The sequence below is a fragment of the Haliotis rufescens genome, unplaced genomic scaffold (genome assembly GCF_023055435.1).
Source record: "Haliotis rufescens isolate VD_foot unplaced genomic scaffold, xgHalRufe1.0.p SCAF_8, whole genome shotgun sequence".
Classification (NCBI taxonomy): Eukaryota; Metazoa; Mollusca; class Gastropoda; order Lepetellida; family Haliotidae; genus Haliotis; species Haliotis rufescens.
In genome coordinates, this window is record NW_025964372.1 from 24,866,842 (window position 1) to 24,883,437 (window position 16,596).

General features: G+C 39.7%; 1 protein-coding gene across 6 annotated transcripts in view; it reads right to left on the reverse strand.

The window, feature by feature from the left end:
* Positions 1-7,199: 7,199 nt before the first annotated feature.
* The window catches only part of LOC124139282 (FK506-binding protein 15-like), an 84,463-nt gene continuing 75,066 nt past the window's right edge, over positions 7,200-16,596 (reverse strand). For all 6 annotated transcript variants that reach the window (XM_048389601.1, XM_048389600.1, XM_048389605.1 and 3 more), the window contains 4 exons: positions 15,691-15,738; positions 13,250-13,730; positions 11,692-11,824; positions 7,200-10,953 (listed from right to left, as the gene is read on the reverse strand). In XM_048389601.1, the coding sequence (XP_048245558.1) occupies positions 10,876-10,953; positions 11,692-11,824; positions 13,250-13,730; positions 15,691-15,738 (740 nt within the window). In that variant the 3' untranslated portion in view covers positions 7,200-10,875. The remainder of the gene's footprint in view (positions 10,954-11,691; positions 11,825-13,249; positions 13,731-15,690; positions 15,739-16,596) is intronic.

Below are 16,596 nucleotides of genomic sequence, written 5' to 3' on the forward strand. Positions count from 1 at the left end.
GCTGATTTTTAATGTCCACGCCTCACCGACATTGTGACCAGCCGATCATCATTTTCGTCTGTTTGCGGGGACTTAAAGATGGTGCTTCGGAATATCTAAACGGCTTTCCACTTCAAAATGAAGTAGACTAAGGCTGATTATTGTTTCAGTTATAAACTGCCGGTGTGCTGGATTAAATAACACCCGTGAAATTTCACTCCATTTCTCGAGGAGGGCACGGGTGACCCAGTCGTCTAAGGCGCCGCGATTCGCTGTGCAGAGTTGCGTCCCTTGGGCATGCCAGAAACCTATGATTGTGGGTCCGAATCCCGGTTCGCCCCGATCATGTTTCTAGGTTTTTCAGCACCATACCCGTGCTCGTGGGTTTCACCGAAGTGGTAAACGTCTGAGACCTGCATCACTTCGGGCTTTCCTCGCACATTAAGCTGACACGCCGTGATATAACTGGAATACTGTTAAAAGCGGCGTTAAACCCAACTCACTCACTCACTCCATTTCTCGAGTGACCTGAACCTTTGACTGATACCCTCTAGAGTGAAATTATCTTTGGATCAAATCACTCCCCTATCAGGATCAGTACACCTTCTTCAGGATAAAACCAATGCCCTTAGGATCAAATCACTCCCCACAGAAATAATACAAAATACATGAGGAAAGGAAACAAAGAAACACGATAAGCGTGTCTGGACCAGACAATCCAGTGATTGACATACTGAACGTCGATCTACGGAATTGGGATTCGACAATCAAACATGGTCGTACTTGTTCACAACAGGAACACGGAAATGTGATTTGGTTAAGCATTTATTCCCCGTACCCTTTGGCGTGTTGATGAGAAAATGTTGTTTTACGCCCAATGATTGATGTGATGAGCAAAGTCTCACGCAGCCGAGGTACGATGACATGCTACCAACCATGTCACCCAGACTGACCACCCGATCCACTGAGTGAGTGAGTGAGTTTTGTTTCACGCCGCTTTTAACAGTATTCCAGTTATATCACGGCGTGTCAGCTTTAAGTCAGGATAGCCCGGAGTGTTGCAGGTCTTAGACGTTTACCACTTCGGGGAAACCCACGAGCACGGGTATGGCGCTGACAAACCTAGAAACATAATTAGGGCTAAACGGGATTCGAACCCACAATCATGGGTTTCTGGCGTGCCCAAGGGACGCAACTCTGCACAGCGAATTGCAGCGCCTTGGACGACTGGGGCACCCAGGAAATATATATAGGATGTAGTTCCATTATAGTGCAATCACAATACGATCCGGGTTCTAGAAATCGGAATAAGAGCAAAACAAGTTTTGATACGGTCCCTGCCATATTGAGTATTAAACTAGCTATTGGACTTCCGTGGACCAGGACAAATGGCGGGGGCGGAGGTGTAGGCGGGAGGACAACTAGTGTCGTGATAAAAACAATAATGGTTACCTTAATTCCATTCCACAGGCAGATGGTGACAATAATAGCACATTAACATGCATTCAGCGGTAATAGAATTCAAGGAAGGGATACGTTTGGACAGATTCGATTAATTTCTGTAGTCTGACATTTACAGCCTTCGTCACTTGGTTGAAAATAAATACATGTAATGATTATAATTTGATCTAACCAAGCTACATCGAGTGAGTGAGTGAGTGCGGTTTTACGCGGCTTTTAGCAATACTCCAGCAACACCAGGACAGGGGACATCAGAAATGAGCTTCACACATTGCACCCTGTTGAGAATCGAACTCGGGTTTTTGTGGGAAAGCGAACGCTCGAACTACTAGGCTACCCTAGTGCCCGATTCTACATCCAGAGTATGTATGCGTAAACATGCTTGGTAAACTGGCCGCAGTCATATGGGCTGCGAATTTCAAACAAATTCGATTTCAACTTGGTTTTGGTTTTCTATGGATAAGTCAGGATGTTGCGAAAAGTAACATTTTTAGCAGATTATATATAAGAAGACGTCTTGATGATCTTAGGGGCGGTCGGATAGCCTAGTGGTTAAAGCGTTCGCTCGTCACGTCGAAGACCAGGGTTCGATTCAATTAGGTACAATGTGTGAAGCCCATTTCTGGTGTCCCCCGCCGTGATATTGCTGCAATATTGCTAAAAGCGGCGTTAAACCATACTCACTCACTCACTTGATAATCTTAAACTTCCTACACTGCACCTTCTCATAAAGGTGTCAACTATGTTTGTTTGTTTGTTGTTTAACGCCGCACTCAGCAATATTCCAGCTATATGACGGCGGTCTGTAAATAATCGAATCTGGACCAGACAGTCCAGTGATTGACATCATGAGCATCGATCCGCGCAATTGGGATCGATGACATGCATCAACCAAGTCATCGAGCCTGACCACCCGATCCCGTTAGTCGCCTTTTACGACAAGCATAGTCGCCTTTTACGGCAAGCATGGGTTGCTGAAGACCTATTCTACCCCGGATCTTCACGGGTCGTGTCAACTAGGTGTTATATAAGACACTTTTACATGTGTAAACATACCTGTGCATTGCTCTTCCTTTACATTGGAGAATATGTTTCACAAGGTTTAGATGTGGTAATTATAGACTTATCACAGAAACAGGAAGATACACTAATATACCAGGCCATACAAGACTATGTCCTCACTGCAGGCTTAATGACAAAATATACACAGAAGACGAATTCATGTTTTACATGTATGTGATGCATTTACCTTTATTAAATAACAGTATATTAGTAAATACATCAGAAATGATAATGCAGTAAATATATTCCTAAATATAATGAACATAGTGTTTATACCTATTTTATTTGATATATATATATAGTAGCGCCAAGAATTGTCTGTACTTTGGGACACTGGCCTCCTTACTGAGTGAATTGTCTTGTCTTGTCTTGAGCTGTCTGTACACATTGGAATCTGAATAATTATTGGCACTCATCAACAACCTTAGAAGTGGATGGTCAATACTCATAGGCTAAGAAAGTGGTTTAAAATCACTGCATGGTCCGCCTTAAATATAGGCGACAAAACACTTTCCATAGTCATAAGAAATCTCTGCTAAAAGCATATACAGTAAACTACGGTTATAACGAACACACTTATAACGAACTGACGGATATAACGAACTACTTTTTTGGTCCCGACTATTTGCTGTAGTTATGCTGTATATATGCTTATAACGAACTACGGTTATAACGAACTAAAGTTAGTAGTCCCTTTGAGTTCGTTATAACCGTACTTTACTTTGTATGTATATCCTAAGCACGTGTTTAGGAATCAGTCAAATAGTGATGCTACCAGGAGTTCGCAAAAAGGTGAGCGTGGCACCAGCCACAAAGCCACAAACACATGCAAAGGCAAGTCAATTGTTCACCTGAAAAAGCACGGACTAAGGACTTGGACTAGTTAAAAACTGACTTGGGAAATCTGTTGAAAGTCTGTTGCCAACAGTGGCGCATGATTTGATATAGTTAGAGATATATATCAAGACAACGAATATCCCATCCGCACCCTGCTTTGGTGCTCTATAAAGCTCTGAAAGATTTTGTTAAAAAAACAAACATTTTAGAATCTGCCGATTTTATGAAAAAATGTGCATTAAATACCCATAATACACCTAATAGAAGAATATTAAATGGTGAATTTGGATCTGCTAAACGTGCCTGCTGAAGGGCACTTCGACAGTTCAGAGGACACAGACATGAACATTCCAGAAAACAATTTTGTACTGTTAGGAATAAAAATAAGCAGCATAAAGTTGACAAATTATGCAAATATCTGTGTAACCCAACAACATTTTAGAACGCGATTTGAATTATTAACTTAAAGTCATATACCAATTGCAAAATTAATCCCACCGAATGGTTAACTCATTTCAAAGATGTCTTCCATACTGCTGATATGGTTGAGAACTTAACCAGTTCTGATACAGACACAGATATATGTTATCGTGAGAATTAGGTGAGGTGAGGTGAAATTGGGTTTAACGTCGCGTCCAAGATTATTGCACTTATATAGCGACGTGCATGCACGTGTGTGTGTTTGTGTGTGTGTGTGTGTGTGTGTGTGTGTGTGTGTGTGTGGCTGCTTGTACTAGTCCGGACTGATGCCAATTTATAGTGCTAGCTCACTGAGATACCATACCGCAGTTTAACATGAATACCCCACTCAGACACAGTATACTGACTCCGAGCCGACCAGTCCTTGTTTTTAGCCCCTTAATGTCGAGCGCCAGACAGGGTAACAACAAGTACCATCTTTTAACGTTTTTTGGTATGACGCGGCCGGGACGCTCTACCACTAGACCACGGAGGCGGTCGTGAGAATAAGACTGATATTGATCGATGTATTCGTGATGCCAGTATCACTGTTAATGAGTTTATTGATACAATTTAAAGTCCCCTGAACGGGAAATGTTCTTTTTGAAATGTTAATATGTTCTAAGGAAATAATACTGACCTTCTTGTCAAATATTTTAATGTAAGATGTATTCAAGTGGCCGTTTCCCTAATATCTGGTCGAAATCTATACGTGTACCTCTACACAAAAAGGGTGATCCTAATAATCCAGATAACTAGAATCTCCCTGAAACGTATCCTTCGTAAAGTCTTCACGTGTGTCTGAAATAAGAGACTTCCGCTTTGATCAAATATGAAAGGCCAAATTCCAGAAATGCAAGCTGGTTTTCAAAAACATTATTCCACTACTGACCACATGTTTACGCTTTATGCCATTGTTCAGAAATATCTATTAAGGCGTAAGAAGAAGCTTTATGTAGCATTCGTTGACTTTAAGAAAGCGTTGATTCTGTTAATCGGCATACGTTATAGCTCGGTTTGCAAATTACTGGCATGAGGGGTAAAATGTTACAAATCTTACACAAATCTTACAAAGTATGTACACAAATGTAAGGACATGTGTACGATTTGATGGTCAGTTAACATGCATTTGCGATTGCCATCTTGGGTTAAAACAAGGTTGCTTATTAAGTCCTGTATTATTCTCATTATTCATTAATGAATTAACGAACGATATTGTTGAAAATATTGAATGTTAAGTAGTAAGTTCACATAATGAAAGTGTAAAGAACTTCTCCTGAAATCATAAACAATCTAAAATTAATACTCTCTGATACATCATTGTACATGGTCTCTAACATTGGATCATCATCATCATCATCATCATCATCATCATCATCATCATCATCATAAGGCCATGCTGTGAACGACACTCATACAACCACCAACAACATGATTAATACTAATAATATGGTACACGTCTACAATAAGGCATTTTGATTTCAAGATGGTCAAACACTCCAAGTTCATACATAAGCCATACCCCAACACAACACTCACAGCTAAAACTTTCAGTCGTCTCTTCTATCAATGCCGATTGTGAAAGACATTGGCCATTATTGAACATATGTTCGGACTGAGATATTTTCTTGTTTTACAGATGAAACCTCTTCACATTTTTCAAAAATAAACAAATATATTATTGATTGGAAATAAGTTTTTCTATCAATATGTTCAAAATATTTTTTGCCCCCTCGTGTGAGTTTTTCATGCTATTGTTTGCTGCTGATGTTATGCTTGTATCAGATACTGTTATAGGGCTTCAAAACCAACTGAATATCTTAGAAAGGTTTACAGATGAATGGAAACTTACAGTAAACCTAGATAAAACAAATGTTGTTGTGTTTAGGAGAGGTGGACAACGCGCTATGTTCTAAAACTGGTTTTACACGAATATGCCATGCAGTTAGCCTTGCAGATGAATATAAATACCTTGGTATTCTATTCAGTAAGATTTTGAATTTAGAAAAAAAAGTCCAAACTTTAGCTGTGAGGGCGAAGAAAGCAATGAGCATGTCACTTACCACTGTACCCAAAGTAGAACCTGTTTCACCTCGAGTTTATTTTAAGCTATATGATACCCTAAATGCAGTCGACCCTCTTTCACGGTTAAGAACTTTGGGTACATTTATACGAGTATGCATGTACACAGTTTTTAAAGATGGGAATACCAACTCCGAACTGTATGGTTGATGGCCAATGTGGAAGATATCCGATGCATATTAATGCATAGATTCGTTGTTTAAAATTTTAGAAAAGCACGAAGACCGCCTGCCAAAGGTCAGTTTCTCTTTAATATCGGGAGGCATCTACAAGAGGCTGAGCTTATGCAAAGAGGATTAGCGAGACGCGTGCATTAATATCCATCTTTTGATCACAGAAACTGTTGATTCCATCATCGTATTTGGAGTCCTTTGATCTTGATAATGAGAGTATTGTGTTTCATGTGACCCATCGCACTGAAAATTCGGTTTCCTTGTGTTTGGTTAAACAAGAAAAAACGATGTGCGTTTATTTTGACGCATTAAGTTTGGCATAAAACAATTATCGAAGTGTGAATCCAGCCTTAGTGACTTCACATCTTTGCAAGGTAGGTACAGGCCTTCCTGTGTGATATGTTGTTTGGGGTGAGGTGAATGAGTGAGTGAGTTGGGGTTAACACCGCTTTTAACATTATTCCAGTGATATCACGGCGTGTCAGCTTAATGTGGGAGGAAAGCCCGAAGTGATGCAGGTTTCAGACGTTTACCACTTCGGTGAAACCCACGAGCAGGAGTATGGTGCTGACAAACCTAGAAACATAATCGGGGCGAACCTGGATTCGAACCCACAATCATAGGTTTCTGGCGTGTCCAAGGGACGCAACTCTGCACAGCGAATAACGGCGCCTTAGACGACTGGGCCACCCGTGCCCCGAGATGAAATGGGGATCAAGGTTATTGCACTTAAATAGCGGTGTGTGTGTGTGTGTGTGTGTGTGTGTGTGTGTGTGTCACTTGTTCAACCAAGGTTTGTTTGTTTGGTGTTTGAGATATATGATGGTGGTCTGTAAATAATCAAGCCTGGACCAGACAATCTGATGACTGACATCATCTATTGATGCAGTTGGGATACAATGATATGCATCAACCAAGTCCAAGATCCTAACCACACGATCGCGTTAGTCGTCTCATACCACAAGCATAGTCGTCTCTTACAACAAAAACATAGCCGCCTCTTTGGAAAAGCATGGGTTGCTGAAGACCAATTATAACCCAGATCTTCATGGGTCTTCAACGAAAGGTAACATGTACAGTTTACATAGTGTTGGCTTCATTCCCCGAAAAAGGAAATTGTCACCACATAGAAAAACAAAACAATCGTCTCCAAAACATAATTTATTTTGGCATATTCTTCCGTAAGAAGCAGTGTCTAACAATAGGTTCTGTACACACAATAAATAATGAAATGGAATGTTGGCCATGTAGCATCTGACATGCCAACACAGGTCTTCATGTAACAAAAATAGTTGACATCTGACAGTTTCAGTTACATGACAAGTTCTAAAGTCCCTTATACACAAACTCTGCTATTTACATAAGCAATATTATATAACATACAGCTGGGTGATTAAAACTGGCGCCATTATTTGCAATTTATCACTTTAATTTTGCTAAGCTTAAATCTGTTATTGTCAGGTATTTTGTGAATTATGTGTTTCCATCAACCATAACTCTGTAAGACATTTAAAACCATGATTACATACAGTTAAACACCTGACCATCAATCAGTTCAAGGCTCAATTTCTTCCTAATAATTAATAGACAAATTTAAAGACAATTAAATTCGAAAATTTAAAGACAATTAAATTCGAAAATTTAAAGACAACTAAATTCGAAAATGAAACAATTCTACCAGTGATGAAAGGGTGTAAATATCCGTATTACAAATCACTCTAGTTTGGAGAAATAATACAAAAAAAGTCCCCAGACAATCATACATCGACTTTGTATCTTTCACACATTAGTTAGCATGCACATTTTCCCAATATTTGTGCACTGTTATATGAGACTTGAAATGAGATCGTGATTATTAGCTTATTACATTGATAATCATAACATGCTACCTTGATCATGATCACCTACAAGTGCAGATAATAGCTCCCCTGGATTTGATAAATATAAATATATTACAAGACCAGGGTCTTCTTGTACAAGTGAGTGAGTGAGTATGGTTTTACATCACTTTTAGCAATATTCCAGCAATATTACGGCAGGTGACACCAGAAATGGGCTTCACACATTGTACCCATGTCGGGAATTGAACCTGGGTCTTCGGCATGACGAGCAAGGCGTTTAACGACTATGATCCCTATGTGCAGGTGGACCCTGTACTACAAAAACATCAAGAGCAAAATCAGAAAATGTCGCAAGTATTTAAATATAGGTATCATAAATAACATAATTTTCTTTAAATTTGTTACAGCTAAGAAAATTAATCGACTAACATTTCATATTTTCCACTTGCCAGTTGGACCACTTGGAATTAAAACTGGTTCTGACTTTTGCTTAGGAGCATTTGTCTAGAAGATGTGAGCAAAGATGTGTGGTTTTAAGTCACAGAATTGCATCAACATAAGGGGCGGTCAGGTAGCCTAGTGGTTAAAACGTTTGCTCGTCACGCCGAAGACACGGGTTCGATTCCCGGCATGGGTACAATGTGTGAAGCCCATTTCTGGTGTCCCCCACCATGATATTGCTGGAATATTGCTAAACGTGGCGTAAAACCATATTCACTGACACTGCATCAACATAATGGCACAAAGTATCGAGATGCGGATATCCTTTGATACTTCTTAGCACAAGGATGAATAAATAATTAATTAATATTGCTTCTGCCGCATAAGCATTTATCCAGTTATTTCCCGCGAGTTAGCAAGAAGCTATATTTAATAACATGTATATTTATATAATTGCATATATTATTAATCAGTTTCCTTGCAAATTTCATTGCTTGAACATTGTAATATGTTTGCAATGGATTTGTTTGTCATTTTGTTGAAAATATTGAATGTTAAGTAGTAAGTTCACATAATGAAAGAGTAAAGAACTTCTCCTGAAATCATAAACAATCTAAAATTAATACTCTCTGATACATCATTGTACATGGTCTCTAGCATTGGATCATCATAATCATCATCATCATCATCATCATCATCATCATAAGGCCATGCTGTGAACGACACTCATACAACCACCAACAACATGATTAATACTAATAATATGCTACAGGTCTAAAATAAGGCATTTTGATTTCAAGATGGTCAAACACTCCAAGTATATACATAAGCCATACCCCAACACAACACTCACAGCTAAAACTTTCAGTCGTCTCTTCTATCAATGCCGATTGTGAAAGACATTGGCCATTATAGAACATATATTCGGACTGAGATGTTTTCTTGTTTTACAGATGAAACCTCTTCACATTTTTCCAAAATAAACAAAAATATTATTGATTGGAAATAAGTTGGTCTTCGGATCTCAAATGAATTCAGATAACTTTAAAAATAATTTTTTGCCCCCTCATCTGGAAATATCCAAGAATATCTGCAAAACAAGAAAAAAAAAAGTTTTTGACCAAATTGTCAAACTAGAAAAGAGTATTTCTTTATTCCACTCCTGCTAGGTGAGAGACACATCAGATTGTGAAAATTCTGCAACATCAGAACAAAGGGGTGTTTGACTTAGACTGTTACCCACGTGGTTCTTCTGGAAATGCTGAGGAATCAACAGAGAAGAATGGTGTCCGGTCAAGTTATATCTGCCCTACCCTATATTTTAACTACTCCGATTCTCAGTGTGATGTCTAAATGTAGTCTTATTAGAAGATGATAATAAAATATGGTCAGATTTAATTATTTTCTTGTTTCCATAACAAGTCTAAAAATTGTTTAAATGGAAAATAAATCTTTTCATTTTCATTTTGTTTTCATTTCCTTTCCTTTTATTTTCATTGAAATAATGCATTATAATAAAATATGGTCAGATACATCTTGAAAGTCTTGAAACTTTTCAAAAGTAAAACAAATCATTATGTTTTTATTGAAATATTTAAAAAAAATTTAAAAAATTATTACCTAGAAAAGTGATTTAGTCTTTGTTCGTGCTAACAGAGGTTCCTATATGACTGATTTTACAGGCAAGTATATGACATATTCCACACATGCACCTCCCCCATATCCCAGTTACAACCAATGACTCATGCAGACACACTGGAGTATTGATTTAAAGTAGTCCCTGCTGATCCATCTTAAGTCATAGGTGTCAGTTGTCATGACGATACATAACAGTGTGCGTTGTTATGACGACACATGATATTAGTGTGCATCCTTGTGACGATACATAACTTCAGTGTCCATTGTTGTTATGATACATGTCATCAATTATGTTGTCATAACGATACTTGACATCCGTGTATGTTGTCATAACGATACTTGACATCAATGTGTGTTGTCATAACGATACTTGACATCAATGTATGTTGTCATAACGATACTTGACATCAATGTATGTTGTCATAATGATACTTGACATCAATGTATGTTGTCATAACGATATTTGACATCAATGTATGTTATCATAACGATACTTGACATCAATGTTTGTTGTCATAACGATACTTGACATCAGTATATGTTGTCATAACGATACTTGACATCGGTGTATGTTGTCATAATGATACTTGACATCAGTGTATGTTGTCATAATGAAACATGACATCAGTTAACGTTGTCATGAGACAAAACATCGGTGTGTGTTGTCATAATGATAGTATGTTGTCATGATACACAACATCAGTGTGTGTTGCCATGACGATACACAACCCTAGTGTGTGTTGCCATGACGATACACATCAGTGTGTGTTGTCATAATGATAGTATGTTGTCATGATACGCAACATCAGTGTGTGTTGCCATGACGATACACAACATCAATGTGGGTTGCCAAGACGACACACAATATCAGTGTATGTTGTCATGACGATGATGTGTGTTGTTCAGCCGCTGAGCCAATCCAGGTCATCATCATCATCGTCATCCCCAAACAGCGGCGGTGGTGGTGCCGACTTGAGGTCCTGTAACAAAAACAATGTCTTAAAGATACAAGCCTGATTAGCCTGATTAGCCTATTAGAAGATTAGCCAGAAATTAGCCAGAAATTAGCCTAAAATTGGAAACTAGTCCTGCTAGCCAAGATCAGTTTTGTTAAAACTATGCTAGGTTGAAGAAATTCAAACATTTTAGGGGGTATTTCTATGTGTTATCACTCAACACGCAACACTCAACAATGGATGACATCATATTGTATATTTCTCAACAATGAACTGCTGTGATGTCATATGACTTCAACTGACCAATCATCACGGAGAATCGCTACAAAGCAGGTATGGAAATATTGGGATGTTATGACACACAATCATTCTACCCTTCTGGGTAATAATGGATTATCTCCCCCTTATGAATTCGTATTGACAGTCACTCGGCTCTTATTTCATTACTGGGGGCAAACAGTTGGTTGATTGGTTTGTTGTTTAACGCCGCACTCACCAATATTCCAGCTATGTGACGGCGGTCTGTAAATAATCAAGTCTGGACCAGACAATCCAGTGATTGACATCATGAACATCGATCCACAAAATTGACCACCCAATCCCGTTAGTAACTTCTTACGACAAGCATAATCGCCTTTTACAGCAAGCATGGGTTGCTGATGACCTATTCTACTCCGGATCTTCACGGTTCGGGGGCAAACAGAATGAAATGGAGCATATGTTAGCTCCAAGAACAAACAGCTCTGTTTAACTGGTGCTTACCTCATCTCCTGCCAGCTCATCTTTAGTTGGCATCTTGTTGGATTTTTTCTCATCCTTCGTCTTCTCCTTGGCAGGGGTGTTCAAGTTGGACCCAAGGGTGTCAGACACAGTGCTGTCATTCCCGAACAGAGGGCTGCAAATAACATTCATTGAAAGACATCAGAGATCTTGCTTTAAGTGAATATGTGCACGCATGTGCATATATGTTTGTTTAACGCTGCACTCAGCAATATCCAAGCAATATGACGGCCGTCTGTAAGTAATTGAGTCTGGACCAGACAATCCAGTGATGAACATGATGACGATTGATTCACAGTTTCACACCATTGGGATACGATGACAGGCTGCCAATAAAGTCTCAGAGTCTGATGATCAGCATCAATCTACACATTTGGGATAGGATGATATGTGCAATCAACAAGTGAGTGATTGAGTATGGATTTATGCCGCTTTTAGCAATATTCCAGCAATATCACACCGGGGGACTCTAGAAATGGGCTTTACACATTGTACCCATGTCGGGAATCGAACCCGGTTTTTCAGCGTGACGAGCGAACGCTTTAACCACTAGGCTACCCGACCGCCCCATCGGTCCAAGTAGTTGCCTTTTATGACAAGCAAATGTTAATGGAAACCCATAGTCTAATACAGCTGTCAGTGAATCTGGATACCCTTGCTTGACAAAGGGACACAACTCTACACATAAGTGATAAGGAGCCACAAGGCACTCAGGGGACGGTCATATATCGTTAGGGTGGGTGGATCAGAGGGAGTCGGGGGAGGGTCACCAAACAATATGACAGTCTCTAGGGGAGGGTCATAAATAATAATACACATATTTTGGGAGGGTCACGAAAAAAGGGACATTTAAAAAAAAAAATGCTTTTGCATTTTGTCTTTTCAGGGAGGGTCATGAAAGAAATGTTCAAGGACATGGGGAGGGTCATTCAAATATATGACAAGCATTAGGGGTGGGGTAATTATTTTCAGTACATTAGTGCATCAAATATCTCGGTCCAAGAAATAAATTAAACATGGAAATATTCATTTTTATTCTATCTCCTGCTAGTATTATAGACCCTCCTACACAATGAATGTCTACATCACTATCAGTGATTCAAGAAGCTGGCTGCAGTTTTAAATCCATGGCAGAATGATATTCATATAAATAATATATAGTTTTTATATTTATATTTTGACCAACCTTGTGTGGAAAAGCTGGAATAAATCCGTGAAACATAAAATTAAAAAAGTGTAGCCTTAAGTTGCCCTGTCCGACAGGCATAGGTTGCCAGGCTCTTACTATGAGCTTGAGGTACTGGGGGACTTCTAGGGGACTGGGGGACCTATTCTGACATGGAAGCCCTGCAGGTACCCCAAAGTTCAGCGGAAGAAACAAACAGTTTTAGTTAATGATAACATATAGCAAACCTCTTAAAAATGGCAAATTTCTACTTGTCCTTATGATACCTGAACTATTTGGCAGTTTCGCAAGGACTACAGGACTAGTGTCAATTTGAAGTTACTCGCCTGTTGAAGTCAGTCTAGAAATTCTCACCTGTCCCCATCTTCCTCATCATCGAAGAACGGTGGCGGTTCTCTTAAGGCCAGTGTAGGCAGACCTTCTGTCTGGGATATGGTGGAACCTGATCGCGACTGTTTCCCTGACGACGATCCAGAGACAGTTCGTGGATTACTTGAATCTGACTGGTCCTTTTTTGAATTCACAACATCTGATGGCTTGGTACTGTCTGGTTTGTTCTTGTTCACATCATCCTTGTCTGGCTTTGAGCTGGACAAGATATCCGGAAGAGGTTGTTCTGGCGACATGGAATCTGTTTTTAAACTGTCAGCTGATTGACTGGGTGATACTTTCGAACTATCATCTGACTGACTGGTGGAAGAAATGTCAGATGGTGATTTAATGTCTTCTGATTGGCTGCTAGGTGTATCTGGTGATGCCTTGCTCGCCTCTGATTGGCTGGATCCTGATTGAGCAGTTTCTGGTTTTCCATCCTTCTCTTCATCCTCTTTAGCACCTACAAAATAGAACAAAACATGGATCAGTTTGTAAATGACAGTTTGAGTATAGTCTAAGGCCATCTATATCTGTTTGTGTTTCTCATCTCCAACCTCAACCAGCAAGAGAGTAGTGCTTTCCACTAACAGTGTAACTTATTTTATGACATTTTCAAGTTTAGAAAATTTGGTTCCTTGCTTCGGAAACAACCTGGCCGAAGAAAGATCAAGCTGACCTGGGTTTTATATGAGTGTCCAATGGTAAGAGTAATTTTTTCTATCACATTGGGGCATAAATTTCCACAGCAGCGGTGCAATTTGAGTTAAAGAAAACTTTTTATTATTTCATGGCAGAACTAAAATTTAGCGCAGACAGGAGAGGGGAAACACAGAGTGAGTGAGTGAGTGAGTGAGTGAGTTTGGTTTAACGCTGCTTTTAACAGTATTCCAGTTATATCACGGCGTGTCCGCTTAATGTGGGAGGAAAGCCCGAAGTGATGCAGGTCTCGGACGTTTACCACTTCGGTGAAACCCACGAGCACGGGTATGGTGCTGACAAACCTAGAAACATAATCGGGGCGAACCGGGATTCAAACCCACAATCATAGGTTTCTGGCGTGCCCAAGGGACGCAACTCTGCACAGCGAATTGCGGCGCCTCAGACGAATGGGCCACCCGTGCCCCCTGGGAAACACAGCGACAAACAGAGACATTCTAATGAATAGTAGGCGATCTGCACACACATTACAAATTGTTAAAAGTAGGTGATATACTACAAGTCAAATCAAACAAAAGTAGGAAGTAAATGCACACAAATATTAAATAAAACAGCTTTCTCATGATTTTGGTGAGATTTTCAAACTCATGGTAAAGGACAACCTACATACTGACAGAAAATCAACATCATCTTGAGTGAGTGAGTGAGTGAGTGAGTGAGTGAGTGAGTGAGTGAGTGAGTGAGTGAGTGAGTGAGTGAGTGAGTGAGTGAGTGGGTGAGTGAGTGAGTGAGCTTTGAACAGTATTTCAGATATATCATGGGGTGTCAGCCTAATGTGGGAGTAATGCAGGTCTCCGACGTTTACTACTTTGGTGAAACCCACGAGCACGGGTATGGTGCTGACAAACACATAATCGGGGCGAACCGGGATTCAACTCTGGGGAGGCAACTCTGCACAGCTAATTGTGGCACCTTAGACGACTGGGCCACCATACATAATCTTGACCATATAATTAAATAATAATTTTAAGAAAGTATTGCTTATAAGCATTGGTCTTGTTTTGATGACTTGAATAGCTTGACCTCCCCGATGCAATGATAAAGGTTGATTACTGATAATCCTGCTCTAACAAACCTGACACTGCTGATGGTCAATTTGACACTAAATGCCTGCCACAAGTCCACATGTCTATCCCCACCATGTGTCCATCAACATGTCCACATGTCTTTCCCCACCATGTGTCCACCACATGTCCACATGTCTATCCCCACCATGTGTCCACCACATGTCCACATGTCTATCCCCACCAGGTGTCCACCACATGTCCACATGTCTATCCCCACCAGGTGTCCACCACATGTCCACATGTCTATCCCCACCATGTGTCCACCACATGTCCACATGTCTATCCCCACCATGTGTCCACCACATGTCCACCATACTCCAACTATAGCCCCACCATGTACCACCACCACCCCATTGTGATCCCCGATCCCAGAAGATCCAGGTAAGAATAGGTCTTCTGCAACCCATGCTTGCCGTAAAAGGCAGCTATGCTTGTCGCAAGAGGCGACTAACGGGATCGGGTGGTCAGGTTCGCTGACTTGGTTGATGCATGTCATTGTATCCCAATTGCATGGATCGATGCTCATAGTGTCAATCACTTGAATGTCTGGTCCAGATAGTCATATAGCTCGAATATTGCTGAGTGCCGCATTACACAAACAAACAAACAAACAAACAAACAAACAAACAAACAAACCTTTGTCTGCCTGTGTAGCTGCTGGCTTGACTTCAGCATCAGTTGTATCTGTAATAGAGACACATTCACATACAAGCCACTCTAACACAGCAACATAGGAAACAAAGAGGTTGACAAATTACCCAAAAAAATATTTGATACATAAGTAGCAATGTTTGTATTACCTGATTGCATAATTTATCAAAGACCATAAACACATAAATATACCTGGTACTCAAAATACATCCTGAGTGAAATATTAGAAATTGGTTAATTTTGTTGGTTAATGGTTACAAGATACATCTGTGAATACTGCAGAGGTGTCAGGCTTTGAAATAAGGCTCAAACATTGTGAAATGTGGTATATATACATATTCATCATATGATATAAAACGTAAGACAAAAACATGTTGTATTTAGAAAGGTCATTACATTTCGCATTTCCTAATTATTAAAACAGTGCAATAAAATTACTTTGTTTTTACATCTAGCATGTTTAATATTGGAAACTACGTCAACTACGTGAAACAGCTAATGATCTTGATGGATTCTACGAGTTAGTAACTCCAACATATTTTTGGGTGCCTTTCAACATAGAGCAAACTTGGCTCTTTTGTTCGGATGTTTTTCACAACACCATAAGGTCAGTTGTTGAAATGAAACGAAAAATAAAATCAATTCGACATTTGTGGAGTTTGGGTCAGCTTATGCCTAGAGTATGTAATTTAAAAGAAAAAGTCGTGATTCCAGTGATATAAACTCTAGCAGCTAAGTGTGAATCTCCAAGGATGAATAATAACCGACACCACCAATATATAAAACAGAGGGCAAAGAATAGGTTGATTATAAGAAGCAACAAAGCATGGATGAGGAGGTGGGGTGGTGATGCTCTATCGACTGGACCACAGGGGTGGTCACAGGGTGAGG